Here is a 14,451-nt window from a genome sequence, read left to right on the forward strand (position 1 = left end):
ATGTCCTGCAGGTAACCCCCATGTCCGGCAGGTACCCCCCATGTCCGGCAGGTGACCCCCATGTCCTGCAGGTGACCCCTATGTCCGGCAGGTGACCCCCATGTCCAGCAGGTGACCCCCATGTCCGGCAGGTGACCCCCATGTCCGGCAGGTGACCCCCATGTCCGGCAAGTGACCCCCATGTCCGGCAGGTACCCCCCATGTCCTGCAGGTGACCCCCATGTCCGGCAGGTGACTCCCATGTCCTGCAGGTGACCTCCATGTCCTGCAGGTGACTCCCATGTCCGGCAGGTGACCCCCATGTCCTGCAGGTGACCCCCATGTCCTGCAGGTGACCCCCATGTCCGGCAGGTGACCCCCATGTCCGGCAGGTGACCCCCATGTCCTGCAGGTGACCCCCATGTCCTGCAGGTGACCCCCATGTCCGGCAGGTGACCCCCATGTCCTGCAGGTGACTCCCATGTCCTGCAGGTACCCCCCATGTCCGGCAGGTGACCCCCATGTCCAGCAGGTGACCCCCATGTCCAGCAGGTGGCTCCCATGTCCTGCAGGTACCCCCCATGTCCGGCAGGTGACCCCCATGTCCGGCAAGTGACCCCCATGTCCAGCAGGTGACTCCCATGTCCTGCAGGTGACCCCCATGTCCTGCAGGTGACTCCCATGTCCTGCAGGTACCCCCCATGTCCGGCAGGTGACCCCCATGTCCAGCAGGTGACCCCCATGTCCGGCAGGTGACCCCCATGTCCTGCAGGTGACCCCCATGTCCGGCAAGTGACCCCCATGTCCGGCAGGTGACCTCCATGTCCGGCAGGTGACCTCCATGTCCTGCAGGTGACCCCCATGTCCGGCAGGTGACTCTCATGTCCTGCAGGTGACTCTCATGTCCTGCAGGTGACCCCCATGTCCGGCAGGTGACCCCCATGTCCTGCAGGTGACCCCCATGTCCGGCAGGTGACTCCCATGTCCTGCAGGTGACCTCCATGTCCTGCAGGTGACTCCCATGTCCGGCAGGTGACCCCCATGTCCTGCAGGTGACCCCCATGTCCTGCAGGTGACCCCCATGTCCGGCAGGTGACCCCCATGTCCGGCAGGTGACCCCCATGTCCGGCAGGTGACCCCCATGTCCTGCAGGTGACCCCCATGTCCTGCAGGTGACCCCCATGTCCGGCAGGTGACCCCCATGTCCGGCAGGTGACCCCCATGTCCTGCAGGTGACCCCCATGTCCGGCAAGTGACCCCCATGTCCAGCAGGTGACTCCCATGTCCTGCAGGTGACCCCCATGTCCTGCAGGTGACTCCCATGTCCTGCAGGTACCCCCCATGTCCGGCAGGTGACCCCCATGTCCTGCAGGTGACCCCCATGTCCGGCAGGTGACCCCCATGTCCGGCAGGTGACCCCCATGTCCGGCAGGTACCCCCCATGTCCGGCAGGTGACCCCCATGTCCGGCAGGTGACCCCCATGTCCTGCAGGTACCCCCATGTCCGGCAGGTGACCCCCATGTCCGGCAGGTGACCCCCATGTCCGGCAGGTGACCCCCATGTCCGGCAGGTGACCCCCATGTCCTGCAGGTGACCCCCATGTCCGGCAGGTGACCCCCATGTCCTGCAGGTGACCCCCATGTCCTGCAGGTGACCCCCATGTCCGGCAGGTACCCCCCATGTCCTGCAGGTGACCCCCATGTCCGGCAGGTGACCCCCATGTCCGGCAGGTACCCCCCATGTCCGGCAGGTGACCCCCATGTCCTGCAGGTACCCCCCATGTCCGGCAGGTACCCCCCATGTCCTGCAGGTGACCCCCATGTCCGGCAGGTGACCCCCATGTCCGGCAGGTGACCCCCATGTCCTGCAGGTGACCCCCATGTCCGGCAGGTGACCCCCATGTCCGGCAGGTGACCCCCATGTCCTGCAGGTGACCCCCATGTCCGGCAGGTACCCCCCATGTCCTGCAGGTGACCCCCATGTCCGGCAGGTGACCCCCATGTCCGGCAGGTACCCCCCATGTCCGGCAGGTGACCCCCATGTCCTGCAGGTACCCCCCATGTCCGGCAGGTACCCCCCATGTCCTGCAGGTGACCCCCATGTCCGGCAGGTGACCCCCATGTCCGGCAGGTGACCCCCATGTCCTGCAGGTGACCCCCATGTCCGGCAGGTGACCCCCATGTCCGCCAGGTGACCCCCATGTCCGGCAGGTGACCCCCATGTCCGGCAGGTGACCCCCATGTCCTGCAGGTGACCCCCATGTCCGGCAGGTGACCCCCATGTCCTGCAGGTGACCCCCATGTCCGGCAGGTACCCCCCATGTCCGGCAGGTACCCCCCATGTCCGGCAGGTGACCCCCATGTCCTGCAGGTACCCCCCATGTCCGGCAGGTGACCCCCATGTCCGGCAGGTGATCCCCCATGTCCGGCAGGTGACCCCCATGTCCTGCAGGTACCCCCATGTCCTGCAGGGGACCCCCATGTCCGGCAGGTACCCCCCATGTCCTGCAGGTAACCCCCATGTCCTGCAGGTGACCCCCATGTCCTGCAGGTACCCCCCATGTCCGGCAGGTACCCCCCATGTCCGGCAGGTGACCCCCATGTCCTGCAGGTACCCCCCATGTCCGGCAGGTGACCCCCATGTCCGGCAGGTGATCCCCCATGTCCGGCAGGTGACCCCCATGTCCTGCAGGTACCCCCATGTCCTGCAGGGGACCCCCATGTCCGGCAGGTACCCCCCATGTCCTGCAGGTGACCCCCATGTCCGGCAGGTACCCCCCATGTCCGGCAGGTGACCCCCATGTCCTGCAGGTAACCCCCATGTCCGGCAGGTACCCCCCATGTCCGGCAGGTGACCCCCATGTCCGGCAGGTGACCCCCATGTCCGGCAGGTGACCCCCATGTCCTGCAGGTGACCCCCATGTCCGGCAGGTACCCCCCATGTCCGGCAGGTGACCCCCATGTCCGGCAGGTGACCCCCATGTCCTGCAGGTGACCCCCATGTCCGGCAGGTACCCCCCATGTCCTGCAGGTGACCCCCATGTCCTGCAGGTGACCCCCATGTCCTGCAGGTGACCCCCATGTCCTGCAGGTGACCCCCATGTCCGGCAGGTACCCCCCATGTCCGGCAGGTACCCCCCATGTCCTGCAGGTGACCCCCATGTCCGGCAGGTGACCCCCATGTCCTGCAGGTGACCCCCATGTCCGGCAGGTACCCCCCATGTCCTGCAGGTGACCCCCATGTCCTGCAGGTGACCCCCATGTCCGGCAGGTACCCCCCATGTCCTGCAGGTGACCCCCATGTCCGGCAGGTGACTCCCATGTCCTGCAGGTGACCCCCATGTCCGGCAGGTACCCCCCATGTCCTGCAGGTGACCCCCATGTCCGGCAGGTGACCCCCATGTCCGGCAGGTAACCCCCATGTCCTGCAGGTGACCCCCATGTCCGGCAGGTAACCCCCATGTCCTGCAGGTGACCCCCATGTCCTGCAGGTACCCCCCATGTCCGTCAGGTACCCCCCATGTCCGGCAGGTGACCCCCATGTCCGGCAGGTGATCCCCCATGTCCGGCAGGTGACCCCCATGTCCTGCAGGTACCCCCATGTCCGGCAGGTGACCCCCATGTCCGGCAGGTGACCCCCATGTCCTGCAGGTGACCCCCATGTCCGGCAGGTACCCCCCATGTCCGGCAGGTGACCCCCATGTCCGGCAGGTGACCCCCATGTCCTGCAGGTGACCCCCATGTCCGGCAGGTACCCCCCATGTCCTGCAGGTGACCCCCATGTCCGGCAGGTGACCCCCATGTCCGGCAGGTACCCCCCATGTCCGGCAGGTGACCCCCATGTCCTGCAGGTACCCCCCATGTCCGGCAGGTACCCCCCATGTCCTGCAGGTGACCCCCATGTCCGGCAGGTGACCCCCATGTCCGGCAGGTGACCCCCATGTCCTGCAGGTGACCCCCATGTCCGGCAGGTGACCCCCATGTCCGCCAGGTGACCCCCATGTCCGGCAGGTGACCCCCATGTCCGGCAGGTAACCCCCATGTCCTGCAGGTGACCCCCATGTCCGGCAGGTAACCCCCATGTCCTGCAGGTGACCCCCATGTCCTGCAGGTACCCCCCATGTCCGTCAGGTACCCCCCATGTCCGGCAGGTGACCCCCATGTCCGGCAGGTGATCCCCCATGTCCGGCAGGTGACCCCCATGTCCTGCAGGTACCCCCATGTCCTGCAGGGGACCCCCATGTCCGGCAGTAGGCTGTGGCTGTGATCTGTCTCCACCGCTTTATCACTTATTCCTCTGTCTACAGCAGAACTTTGATGGATTCTATTGCTTCCTATGAGCAGCATTTTCCTGTAGTGTCCACCAGATGGCGTCACCTTAGCTTCGTCCTACCTTGTGGCTACAATGTGAAAAGCAATATGATATTCTTACTGTTTTGATCTGTAGGAAATTTAAATCGTCTTGAAAAATATTTCTGCAGGTGGTCGAAGAGTGTGGATCAGATCGACACCGAGCTGCTCTTCCTGCAGAGTAAAGTCAGTGAAGTGTTGGGAGGAAGCGGGTATAATTCGGATAGGTTGAGCACTCCCTATGTTCCTCAGCTGACAGGTAAGTGCTGCTGCCTCCTTTTGAAATTTCTTCTTAAATTTTTTCCCCATAATGCCTACTTCCCGTTTTATTTAATGCTTGGGGCATTCAGTGTTTGCACATAGCCAGGAGATGGCATGTCTGCCTTTTGTCTCCCCCTTGTGGTAGTCCAGGAAATTACACGTAACATAAATCCTTATGGGCCACAGAGGTAGTCACCCAGGCTGTGCAGGGACTCATGGGAAGAAATTGAAACTGCGAAAACAAAGGCCCCTTACATGTTGGACTCTAGATGGACTATATATCCGATATCGGCTCACACAGTACAGTACAGTCTGATTTTTTATTTTACTCAAATTGTGGAGATTTTTTTTTTATTTTTTTTAACTTTTCCTCCCCCACCCACGTTTGCTCTTCCGATCCAATAATCCCTCTCGGGGAATGAAAGGATCGGAGCTCTCTGAATACATCCCATTATGTTCACGCCCTTTTAGTTCCTTCCATTGAACTGAACATCAAGGACACGCTCACGAGTCTGCCATTGTCTTGTAGATGAAGACCGTTTGTCTAAGAGGAAGAGCATCGGGGAGACAATATCTCTGCAGGTGGAAGTAGAGTCCAGGAACAGCCCGGAGAAGGAGGAGGTGAGGACATTGACGTAGAGCATGTCCATGGGTTAAGAGGAGATGAGGGCGGAGAGGACATCAGGCCATTCATAACTATGAGGAATCAACCTCCGCTCACAAGAGCTTACAATCTATGAGGAGACAGGGCTGATACAAAAGGTGACACTTGCTTGTATTGTACAAGAGTCCGACCATCTTAACACAATAGGGGAGCAGATATAAAGGTTGAGGGGTGGAGGACAGTGATGGATCAGGTTCAGGAGAATGATGATGACGGGCAGGGGGGTGAAGGGTTGAGGGTTTGATCAGGGGATGAGATAGGCAGCGCCTAAAACTGTGGCTGGTGTGAATTTACCTAGCTACTTAGGGTAGGACGTTCCAGAGAACTGGTGCAGCTCAGGAGAAGTCTTAGAATTATGGTGGATGGCTGAACGGAGAGCAGGGTGGTAGACAGAGAGGAGGGAGGAGATGCAGGAGTGCAGCACTGTGGAGGCTTTGTGGGGGAGAGTAAAGACCTTAAATTGAATCCTGTACTGTGTGGGCAACCAGTGCAATGACTGGCACAGGGCGGAGGCATCGGAGTAGAGACTGGCACAGGGCGGAGGCATCGGACTAGAGACTGGCACAGGGCGGAGGCATCGGAGTAGTGACTGGGACAGGGCGGAGGCATCGGACTAGAGACTGGCACAGGGGGGAGGCATCGGACTAGAGACTGGCACAGGGGGGAGGCATCGGAGTAGTGACTGGCACAGGGCGGAGGCATCTGAGTAGTGACTGGCACAGGGCGGAGGCATCGGACTAGAGACTGGCACAGGGCGGAGGCATCGGAGTAGTGACTGGCACAGGGCGGAGGCATCGGAGTAGTGACTGGCACAGGGTGGAGGCATCGGAGTAGTGACTGGCACAGGGTGGAGGCATCGGAGTAGAGACTGGCACAGGGTGGAGGCATCGGAGTAGTGACTGGCACAGGGTGGAGGCATCGGAGTAGTGACTGGCACAGGGCGGAGGCATCGGAGTAGTGATTGGAACAGGGCGGAGGCTTCGGAGTAGTGACTGGCACAGGGCGGAGGCATCGGAGTAGTGACTGGCACAGGGCGGAGGCATCGGAGTAGTGACTGGAACAGGGCGGAGGCTTCGGAGTAGTGACTGGCACAGGGCGGAGGCATCGGAGTAGTGACTGGTACAGGGTGGAGGCATCGGAGTAGAGACTGGCACAGGGTGAAGGCTTCGGAGTAGAGACTGGCACAGGGTGGAGGCATCGGAGTAGAGACTGGCACAAGGTGGAGGCATCGGAGTAGAGACTGGCACAAGGCGGAGGCATCGGAGTAGTGACTGGCACAGGGCGGAGGCATCGGAGTAGTGACTGGCACAGGGCGGAGGCATCGGAGTAGTGACTGGCACAGGGCGGAGGCATCGGAGTAGTGACTGGTACAGGGTGGAGGCACCGGACTAGAGACTGGCACAGGGTGGAGGCATCGGAGTAGAGACTGGCACAGGGTGGAGGCATCGGAGTAGAGACTGGCACAGGGTGGAGGCATCGGAGTAGTGACTGGAACAGGGCGGAGGCTTCGGAGTAGTGACTGGCACAGGGCGGAGGCATCGGAGTAGTGACTGGCACAGGGTGGAGGCATTGGAGTAGAGACTGGCACAGGGCGGAGGCTTCGGAGTAGAGACTGGCACAGGGTGGAGGCATCGGAGTAGAGACTGGCACAGGGTGGAGGCTTCGGAGTAGCGGTTGGACAGATAGGTGACCCTGGCTGCTGTGTTCAGGATGGATTGGAGAGGGGCGAGTCTGGTGAGGGGGAGGCCAATCACTAATGAGTTGCAGTAATCGAGGCGGGAATGGATCAGGGCAGCAATGACAGTTGTAGTAAGACAGGGGCAGATTGTAGAGATGTTTTTATGTGCAGGCGACATGAGCAGCAAGAGATTGGATATAGGAGGTGAGGAAAATATCAATGTGAAACATAACACAGAGACAGCGGGCGCGCAGGAGCTCGGTATCAGAGAAACCGCTAGGTCATAAATGTCTAATAGGACAGGTGTCCATAGCAGAATGGGGTCCTCTGATGTAGACATTACCATGTAATTCTCAGTCTGTGTCCTGCCTGTACCTCCCATAGGATCAGCTCACCCCTCTCCTGAAATACTCTGTGCTGCTGGAGAGCCTGCTCCTTCTACTGTGTAACTCTCAGTCCGTGTCCTGCCAATAGGATCAGCTCACCCCTCTCCTGAAATACTCTGTGCTGCTGGGGAGCCTGCTCCTTCTACCATGTAATTCTCAGTCTGTGTCCTGTCAGTACTTCCCATAGGATCAGCACACTCCTCTCCTGAAATACTCTGTGCTGCTGGAGAGCCTGCTCCTTCTACCATGTAATTCTCAGTCTGTGTCCTGCCAGCACTTCCCATAGGATCAGCTCACCCCTCTCCTGAAATACTCTGTGCTGCTGGGGAGCCTGCTCCTTCTACCATGTAATTCTCAGTCTGTGTCCTGCCAGTACTTCCCATAAGATCAGCTCACTCCTCTCCTGAAATACTCTGTGCTGCAGACACACGCAGTAACAAGTCTCATATTCTCTTTTTCTTTTTCAGAAAGCTCCAGCCGAGGAGATCACATTTGAAACTCTGAAGAAAGCAATCGGTAAGAGCTGGTCTGTGCAGCCTCCAGGTGTGAACACGAATGTCCCCAGTCACTGACAGCAAGCAGAGATGTGAAAAATGATGAAGAATGAAGTCTATTAGGGGAGCCCCCTCTAAATGGCTGATATCCTGTAGATGTGAGATCTCCCTGCTGTGCCTTGCATTGTGGGAGCTGTGTAATGAGGTAGTGAGGCCTTCGGGGGGCAGCAGTGAGATGTGAGGGCGGCACATATAGATGTAACTATATTTCACCTCTGGGGGCGCTCTAGGAAAATGTAACCCTTTCCCCCCCTGAACCAACTAATCCCCGTATACATGTCTTCCCACACAGTGGATAGCGTGGCGGTGGAGGAACAGGAGCGCGAGCGCCGACGGCAGGTGGTGGAGAAGTTCCAGAAGGCTCCGTTTGAGGAGATTGCCGCACATTGTGGAGCCAGGGTAAGGAGTGCAAAACATGTCTTAAAGGGGAACTCCAAGGGTGGGGACTCAGCCTTCCAGTCACTGCAGAACAAGTCTCGGCTAGCTATAATGCTTCATTTGTGTTCTTATTGTGTCTGCATTCATTCACATCATATATTCTACTCTAGTCACAGCCAAAGCTGCATACAAGAATTTCTCTGGTTAATTGTTACCTACGAGTGTTTACAGACCTGAATATCCCTTCAGCTCCCTGCTTGTTCAGTGCCTCTATAGCTTCGGTGACAATTATAGTTAGCAACCAGTTGAATTGTGAATGCTGCTTTGGATGTGACTGGAGGATACGATAGGAGGTCATTATATAGAAGTATTTGGAAAGTTCCGGAATGCTACATGTAGAAGAGGGGGTATATAAAGTTGTCTTCACAATATCTGACTTAGGGCACATTCAGACGGCAGTATACTGTCCGCAAAAATGCAGATCAGTTTTTTTGCGGACTAGATGCGGACCTGTTCACTTCTATGGGCCCTGGTCTTCCGTTCTACGGCTCCGAAAAACAAATAAAACATGTCCTGTACTTGTCAGTGGAAATCAGGTCGTGGCCCCGGTAAAGTCTATGGGTCTGCCATAATGCGGAATGCTATCCGTTTTTTTGCGGACATGCTGAACTGTCCGAAGAAAAAAAACGATCCACATTTTTGCAGACAGCATACGGCCGTCTGAATGAGCCCCTAAGATGATTACATATCCGCAACCCTATGTGATATGACTGCAGGTTACATAATGCTACATGTCACTGAATGGCGCTCACTGTCCACCCCCTGTGTTCTCTTCTATTCCAGGCATCTCTGTTACAGAGCAAACTGAACCAAATCTTTGAGCTGACTATACGGTGAATACAGTCTGTCTGTCATCTGTCATCTGTCTGTTATCTGTCTAATATCTATCTATTATTTATTATCTATCTATTATCTATCTCATATACATCTCATATCTATCTATCTATTATCTATCTATTATCTATCTCCTATCTATCCATTATCTATCTATCTATTATCTGTCATCTATTATCTATCTATTATCTATCTCATATACATCTCATTATCTATCTATCTATCTTATATCTATTTAGACAAGGAAAGGAAAATTGGGCAGCACAGCTATATCCCGGCTGCGGAGGCGATCCCCCTCCAAATAATAGGCTGAAGAAATTCCACGGAACATCCAAGGCGTAAAAATAAGTAGAAAACTTTATTCACCAGACACAGCGGGTCTGGTGAATAAAGTTTTTTACTTATTTTTACGCCTTGGATGTTCCGTGGAATTTCTTCAGCCTATCTATCTATCTATCCATCCTCATATCTATCTATTATCTATCATCTATCTATCTATCCGTCCTCATATCTATCATCTATCTAATATCTATCTATCTATCTATCTATCTATCTATCTATCTATCAGTATGGCTATACCCCAGACTTCTAGGCATCTCCTGCCACCCTCTGTCCCTCTTCCATCCCATCACTTTCTCTCTTTCCTCAGTCTCTGAGTCCCTCAGACTTCTTCCACACAGTCTAGAGCCCTTTCCAGTAAATACGAGACCATCTATATTTTCTTCTCGTGCTGTTTTCTAGTCCTCCACCGAGTCCCTCCGGAACCATCACAGCCGCGTACGGCCAGCCCCAGAACCACTCCATCCCCGTGTACGAGATGAAATTCCCCGATCTGTGCGTCTATTGATCACCCACCGATCACAAGCTATGACCTGTCCGCTCTACAGCATGATCCGCTGTCTCTCCGAGAGACCCGCAGTACTGAGACTCTCCACCAGGGGTCAACCTCTTCTTCCAGTCACATATCTCGTGCCAGGTCATGTCCAGATATAATGTTCTGTTTGCACTAAAACCTATGGACGTTCTCTCCGTGCGTTCTGCTGCATCGTTCTTGCGTGAATTCCTGTACAGCCTGAGAGATTTACCTTTATGATTGAGACAATCCCTTTAAATGTTTGTCAGCTCAGTGCAACCCTAACCATGGTCGATGCCTGCATGGAGACTAGTGCAGTGATGTGAGTGTGGTGTCCTATTCCCTGTGTCTGAGGAACCACCATAAGAAGTGTCTAAGGACCCCGGTGCTCGGACTGACCAAGGCTTAGTAGACCGGTGGGCGTGGATTGTGGAGTGTGAAGAATTTCTCCATGAAGTTAATGCTTCCAGATTTCTTGGAGTTGCTTCAGTTTGTTGTCTCATTAGTATAGCCAGCGATCTTATTATCTTCCTGGGTTCTGCATCTGAAAGGTTTGCCGGGAGCCGTAGGCGGCTCATTCATGGCTGCGGATGAATGGATTGTATACCATCTATTAACGGGAGAACGACCTTGGAGATACAAAGTCAGAAGGTTCTCAAGATCCCATCATCTCCACCATCTGATGCAACATTATATACATACCTTACCAGGGAAATTAAGCAATTGTTGACATTTAAAGGGGTTTGTAGGTGCAACAAAATTTGAGGGGAGGGGGGGGGTAGTGGTTAAAAGTCCAAGCAAGACCATGAATGTAGGGAAGTATGGACCGACAGGGTTAAGGTATGAAGGAGGGGGTGAACTCAAGAAATGAATGTCCTTCTCCTCTAGGGAAGACCAAGAGTGTAGGGAAGTACTGTATAGACGCACAGGGTCAAGAGATGAAGAGAAGTGGGTGGGAGTGGTCCAAGGGATTAAAATCTCTCACCCAAGGAAAAAGACCATGAGTGTAAGGAAGTATGGACCTACAGGGTCAAGAGATGGAGAGGTAGGGGGGTCCAAGGGATGAAGGTCTCTCACCCAAGGAAAAAGACAATGAGTGTAAGGAAGTATGGGCCTACAGGGTCAAGAGATGGAGAGGTAGGGGGGTCCAAGAGATGAAAGTCTCTCACCCAAGGAAGAAGACCATGAGTGTAGGAAATTATTCACCTACAGGGTTAAGAATTAAACATAGCACCCAATTACTAACATGTATTTGGGCCACCTCCTTTATGATCATATCCAACAAATACATGGTCGTCACCCAGTGTGGAGCTGAGGTCCACCAGTGGAACTGATTTTAGGGGCACACACCCTATCTGGCCTGAGTACATTCTGTTGTTGTTATCGCATCATTCAGTAGGTTATTTGAACTTGTTGAATAGACCCTGGTGGCAAAGTCTGGTCCAGATGAAGTTGTCTTCGGCTGGACCTTGGGGCCCTTTTTTGTGGGCGCATTTGGGGTTAAATCTAGCTCCTTTCTTAGAGTGCGATATCTTGTGTTCTATCTTGAGGCGTGGTTTGGCAATTGTCACATGCAAAGTTACTTATTGTGTACTGACCTTGAATTACAGCCTGTATTATACTCCAGAGCTGCTTTCACCATTCTGTAGGCTTCAGAGCTGAATTCTCCCAGAATTCCCTGCTGGTTCAGTGTCTGCACAGATCTTGCTCTTGTCATTCTGGAAGGTGTCATCTTTACACCAGGCACTGTACAGTCATCTAATGTAGATGTAGATAAAACAAACTGCCCCCAGCTTTCCTAATGGAGGGGGGGGGGGGGGGTGCATGTCTACCCACGCCTGCTGACCGTTTCCATTAACAGCCAGCAGAATTGTGAATGCAGCTCTGGAGTATAGGACAGGAAATCAGTAATGTGACTCACTTTTACATAGATTTTATGTATATGAAATGTAGCCGATGAAAAATTAGGGATCGGGTAACCCTATTCAGATACTGGGAAAGAGAGATCTCTGTCCCCTCCCAAGATGAAAAGGAAAAACATTGATTGCTGTGATATAGCGCCCCCTCTAGGAGGACCTTGGGTTCACAAGATATATTGACGACATTTTCCCATCAGGACCACCCCTGTCCATATTTTAAATTAGGGCATATAGAATTTATAGAGGAGGCTCTATGATTCGCCTATATGACGGGGGTCTTGGGCGGGCGTCACGGTGCAGGTCAGTGGCTCCCATGTGATAAGTCTGTGGGCTCTGATAGAGACGTATAGAGAAGAAATAAAAGACCAAAGTAAGGATTCGCTGCATACGTGGCGTCTGTATTCTGCATTGTGTGTGGTCCACATGGTGCTGCCCCTCACACTACGGTTTTGTTGTAAAAACTATGTTTTGTGTGATTTTTCTTTTTAACTTTTTAGGCGGCCATAGATCAGAGACTGCAGTGTAATCAGGAGATAGCAGGAACTGTGCATTTCCTTGAAGCCTGGGTGACTCTGTGACTAAATGATAGCGCTGTAAAAATGGCCTCCGCTACTACCCAGACCAAGTGGAGGACAAGGTCAGGAGCAGACATAGGAAGAAAACAGCACAGGTGGCCATAGCCAGTGTGAGGAGGACAAAGCAGGGGCTGTGCATTACTGTGAAGCCTGGGTGACTCTGTGACCAAACAGTAGTGCAGAGCTGTCAATCACTACACCTGCATGCTCTCGGGATATATCAGTTAAGTGGGCATCCCTTTTAAGTCGAATGGACAGTTCCTTGAAGCTGGGTGCCACTGATGTGCCACCCATGTAGACCTGAGAAGGACTAGTGTGGTGGGAAGTAGAGGAGATATGGAGTATTTTTAGGTTTCTTAGTCCCTTCTTGGCAGTCAGTTGAGTATGCCAGCGATGTCCTTTCTACTATACAGTATATGGTATGACCCCTCCACCCACCCTTAGAGAAGGCAGACAGGGATGACACGAGCAGAGGAGGGTGGCACCACAGACTTGACTCCTCCCACTGGACTTAAGTTTAATGAGTCCGTTAGGCTGAGATACTTCCTAAAGGGGGAATCCGCTCCTTCTGGTCCCATCTCGTAAGGGAGAAGAAGACTTTTAGGGAGAAGATATAGACAGCTGTAGACTATCGGGGTAGGTGGACTCTTGAAGACTTCACAAAAACAAATATGGATGGGTATGGAGATCCCCTTTAAGTGTTGTTTTTTTCTTTTCATACCGGTTTATAAATGTATGTATTCTATATGTGTCTAGGACCACATTACACAAGATAAGATGTGGTGGGTGGGGTGGGATGTGTCACCGTGTACATGATAAGCGTCCGGCCTCATCCGTTGTTGTTGTCCCCCCCCTGTCACCCATGTGTTATACCTTGTAGATACAGATCATTGTCAAAAAATGCTGCTCCATCTGTTGATGGCATGTAGACCGACTGATGACCACTGTACATTGTTTGTTTCTCGTGATCAATAAAGTTTTGTGTTGAGCTTCTAAGAAAAACTGGTTCTGGTTCTTTACCCTTGGGGCCAATCACAGACGATGCACAAGGCCGGGTCGTCTCCATTCATCATGTGACACCCCCTTAAGATCCCAGAACTTGTCAAGGTCTGAACTTAGACCATGACAGAAGGCCTATGTACTGAATGCCACTCTTAGAAGGGCCCTAAGGGCAAGGGGGCCAAATGGCAATATCATAGTTATTAAAAGTAATAATTCATGGAACGGGTGTAAGGAGCCATGAGGAAGGAATTCTATGATGAAGGGCTTCACTGTGGGCTATCTATCTAATATCTATCTAACTATGTATCTTATATATTAACGATCTATCTATCTACTAACTATCTATCTATTATCTATCTATCTATCTATCTATCTATCATCTATCTATCTATCTACTAACTATCTATGTATCTCATCTATCTATTTCAAATTCAAATCAGCTTTATTGGCAGGACTAAATACATTTAGCATTGCCAAAGCAAGTGGGAAATAATTGGGTAGGGTTGGGGGATGGGGACATATACGGGGTGGGGGTATAGGAGTCCATGGTATACCAGGCTCCTCTCAGTCTATGGCAGGCAGTAATATATTGTGCTGCTGTGGCCGCTGTGTTCTCCTCTTCCCCCAGCAGTATGGAGAGTCTCTCTTCCTCCTCCATGGAGGTGAAGTCTGGGCAGAGATCAGACAGTCTCCTGAAGTGAGTCTCCCTCACTGCTGAGTATTTGGGGCACTGCAGCAGGAAATGAGCCTCATCCTCCCCGGCCTCCTGGTCGCACTGCTGGCACAGTCTGCTCCCCCTGGGCATCTACCTCTGTCAGTGACTCCCGGATTCAATGAGCAGGCTGTGGGCGCGCAGTCTGTACCGGCTCAGGATCTCCAGATATGGGACCAGTTTGTACTCCCTCTGCAGGCTCTGGTATACTGTCAGCTTCTGGGATGTTCTTATGTCGTTCCTCCA

The 14,451-nt window shown here is 53.7% G+C and overlaps 1 protein-coding gene across 1 annotated transcript in view; it reads left to right on the top strand.

Annotated features, from left to right (window-relative positions):
• Positions 1 to 13,813, top strand: part of EFR3B (EFR3 homolog B) — a 90,432-nt gene extending 76,619 nt beyond the window's left edge. Inside the window, exons 10-15 of the mRNA XM_044290940.1 lie at positions 4,461 to 4,588; positions 5,120 to 5,211; positions 7,786 to 7,834; positions 8,165 to 8,271; positions 9,094 to 9,143; positions 9,886 to 13,813. Of these exons, the coding sequence (XP_044146875.1) occupies positions 4,461 to 4,588; positions 5,120 to 5,211; positions 7,786 to 7,834; positions 8,165 to 8,271; positions 9,094 to 9,143; positions 9,886 to 9,991 (532 nt within the window). The 3' untranslated portion in view covers positions 9,992 to 13,813. The remainder of the gene's footprint in view (positions 1 to 4,460; positions 4,589 to 5,119; positions 5,212 to 7,785; positions 7,835 to 8,164; positions 8,272 to 9,093; positions 9,144 to 9,885) is intronic.
• Positions 13,814 to 14,451: the final 638 nt, after the last annotated feature.

This window comes from Bufo gargarizans, chromosome 4 (assembly GCF_014858855.1).
Source record: "Bufo gargarizans isolate SCDJY-AF-19 chromosome 4, ASM1485885v1, whole genome shotgun sequence".
Lineage (NCBI taxonomy): Eukaryota > Metazoa > Chordata > Amphibia > Anura > Bufonidae > Bufo > Bufo gargarizans.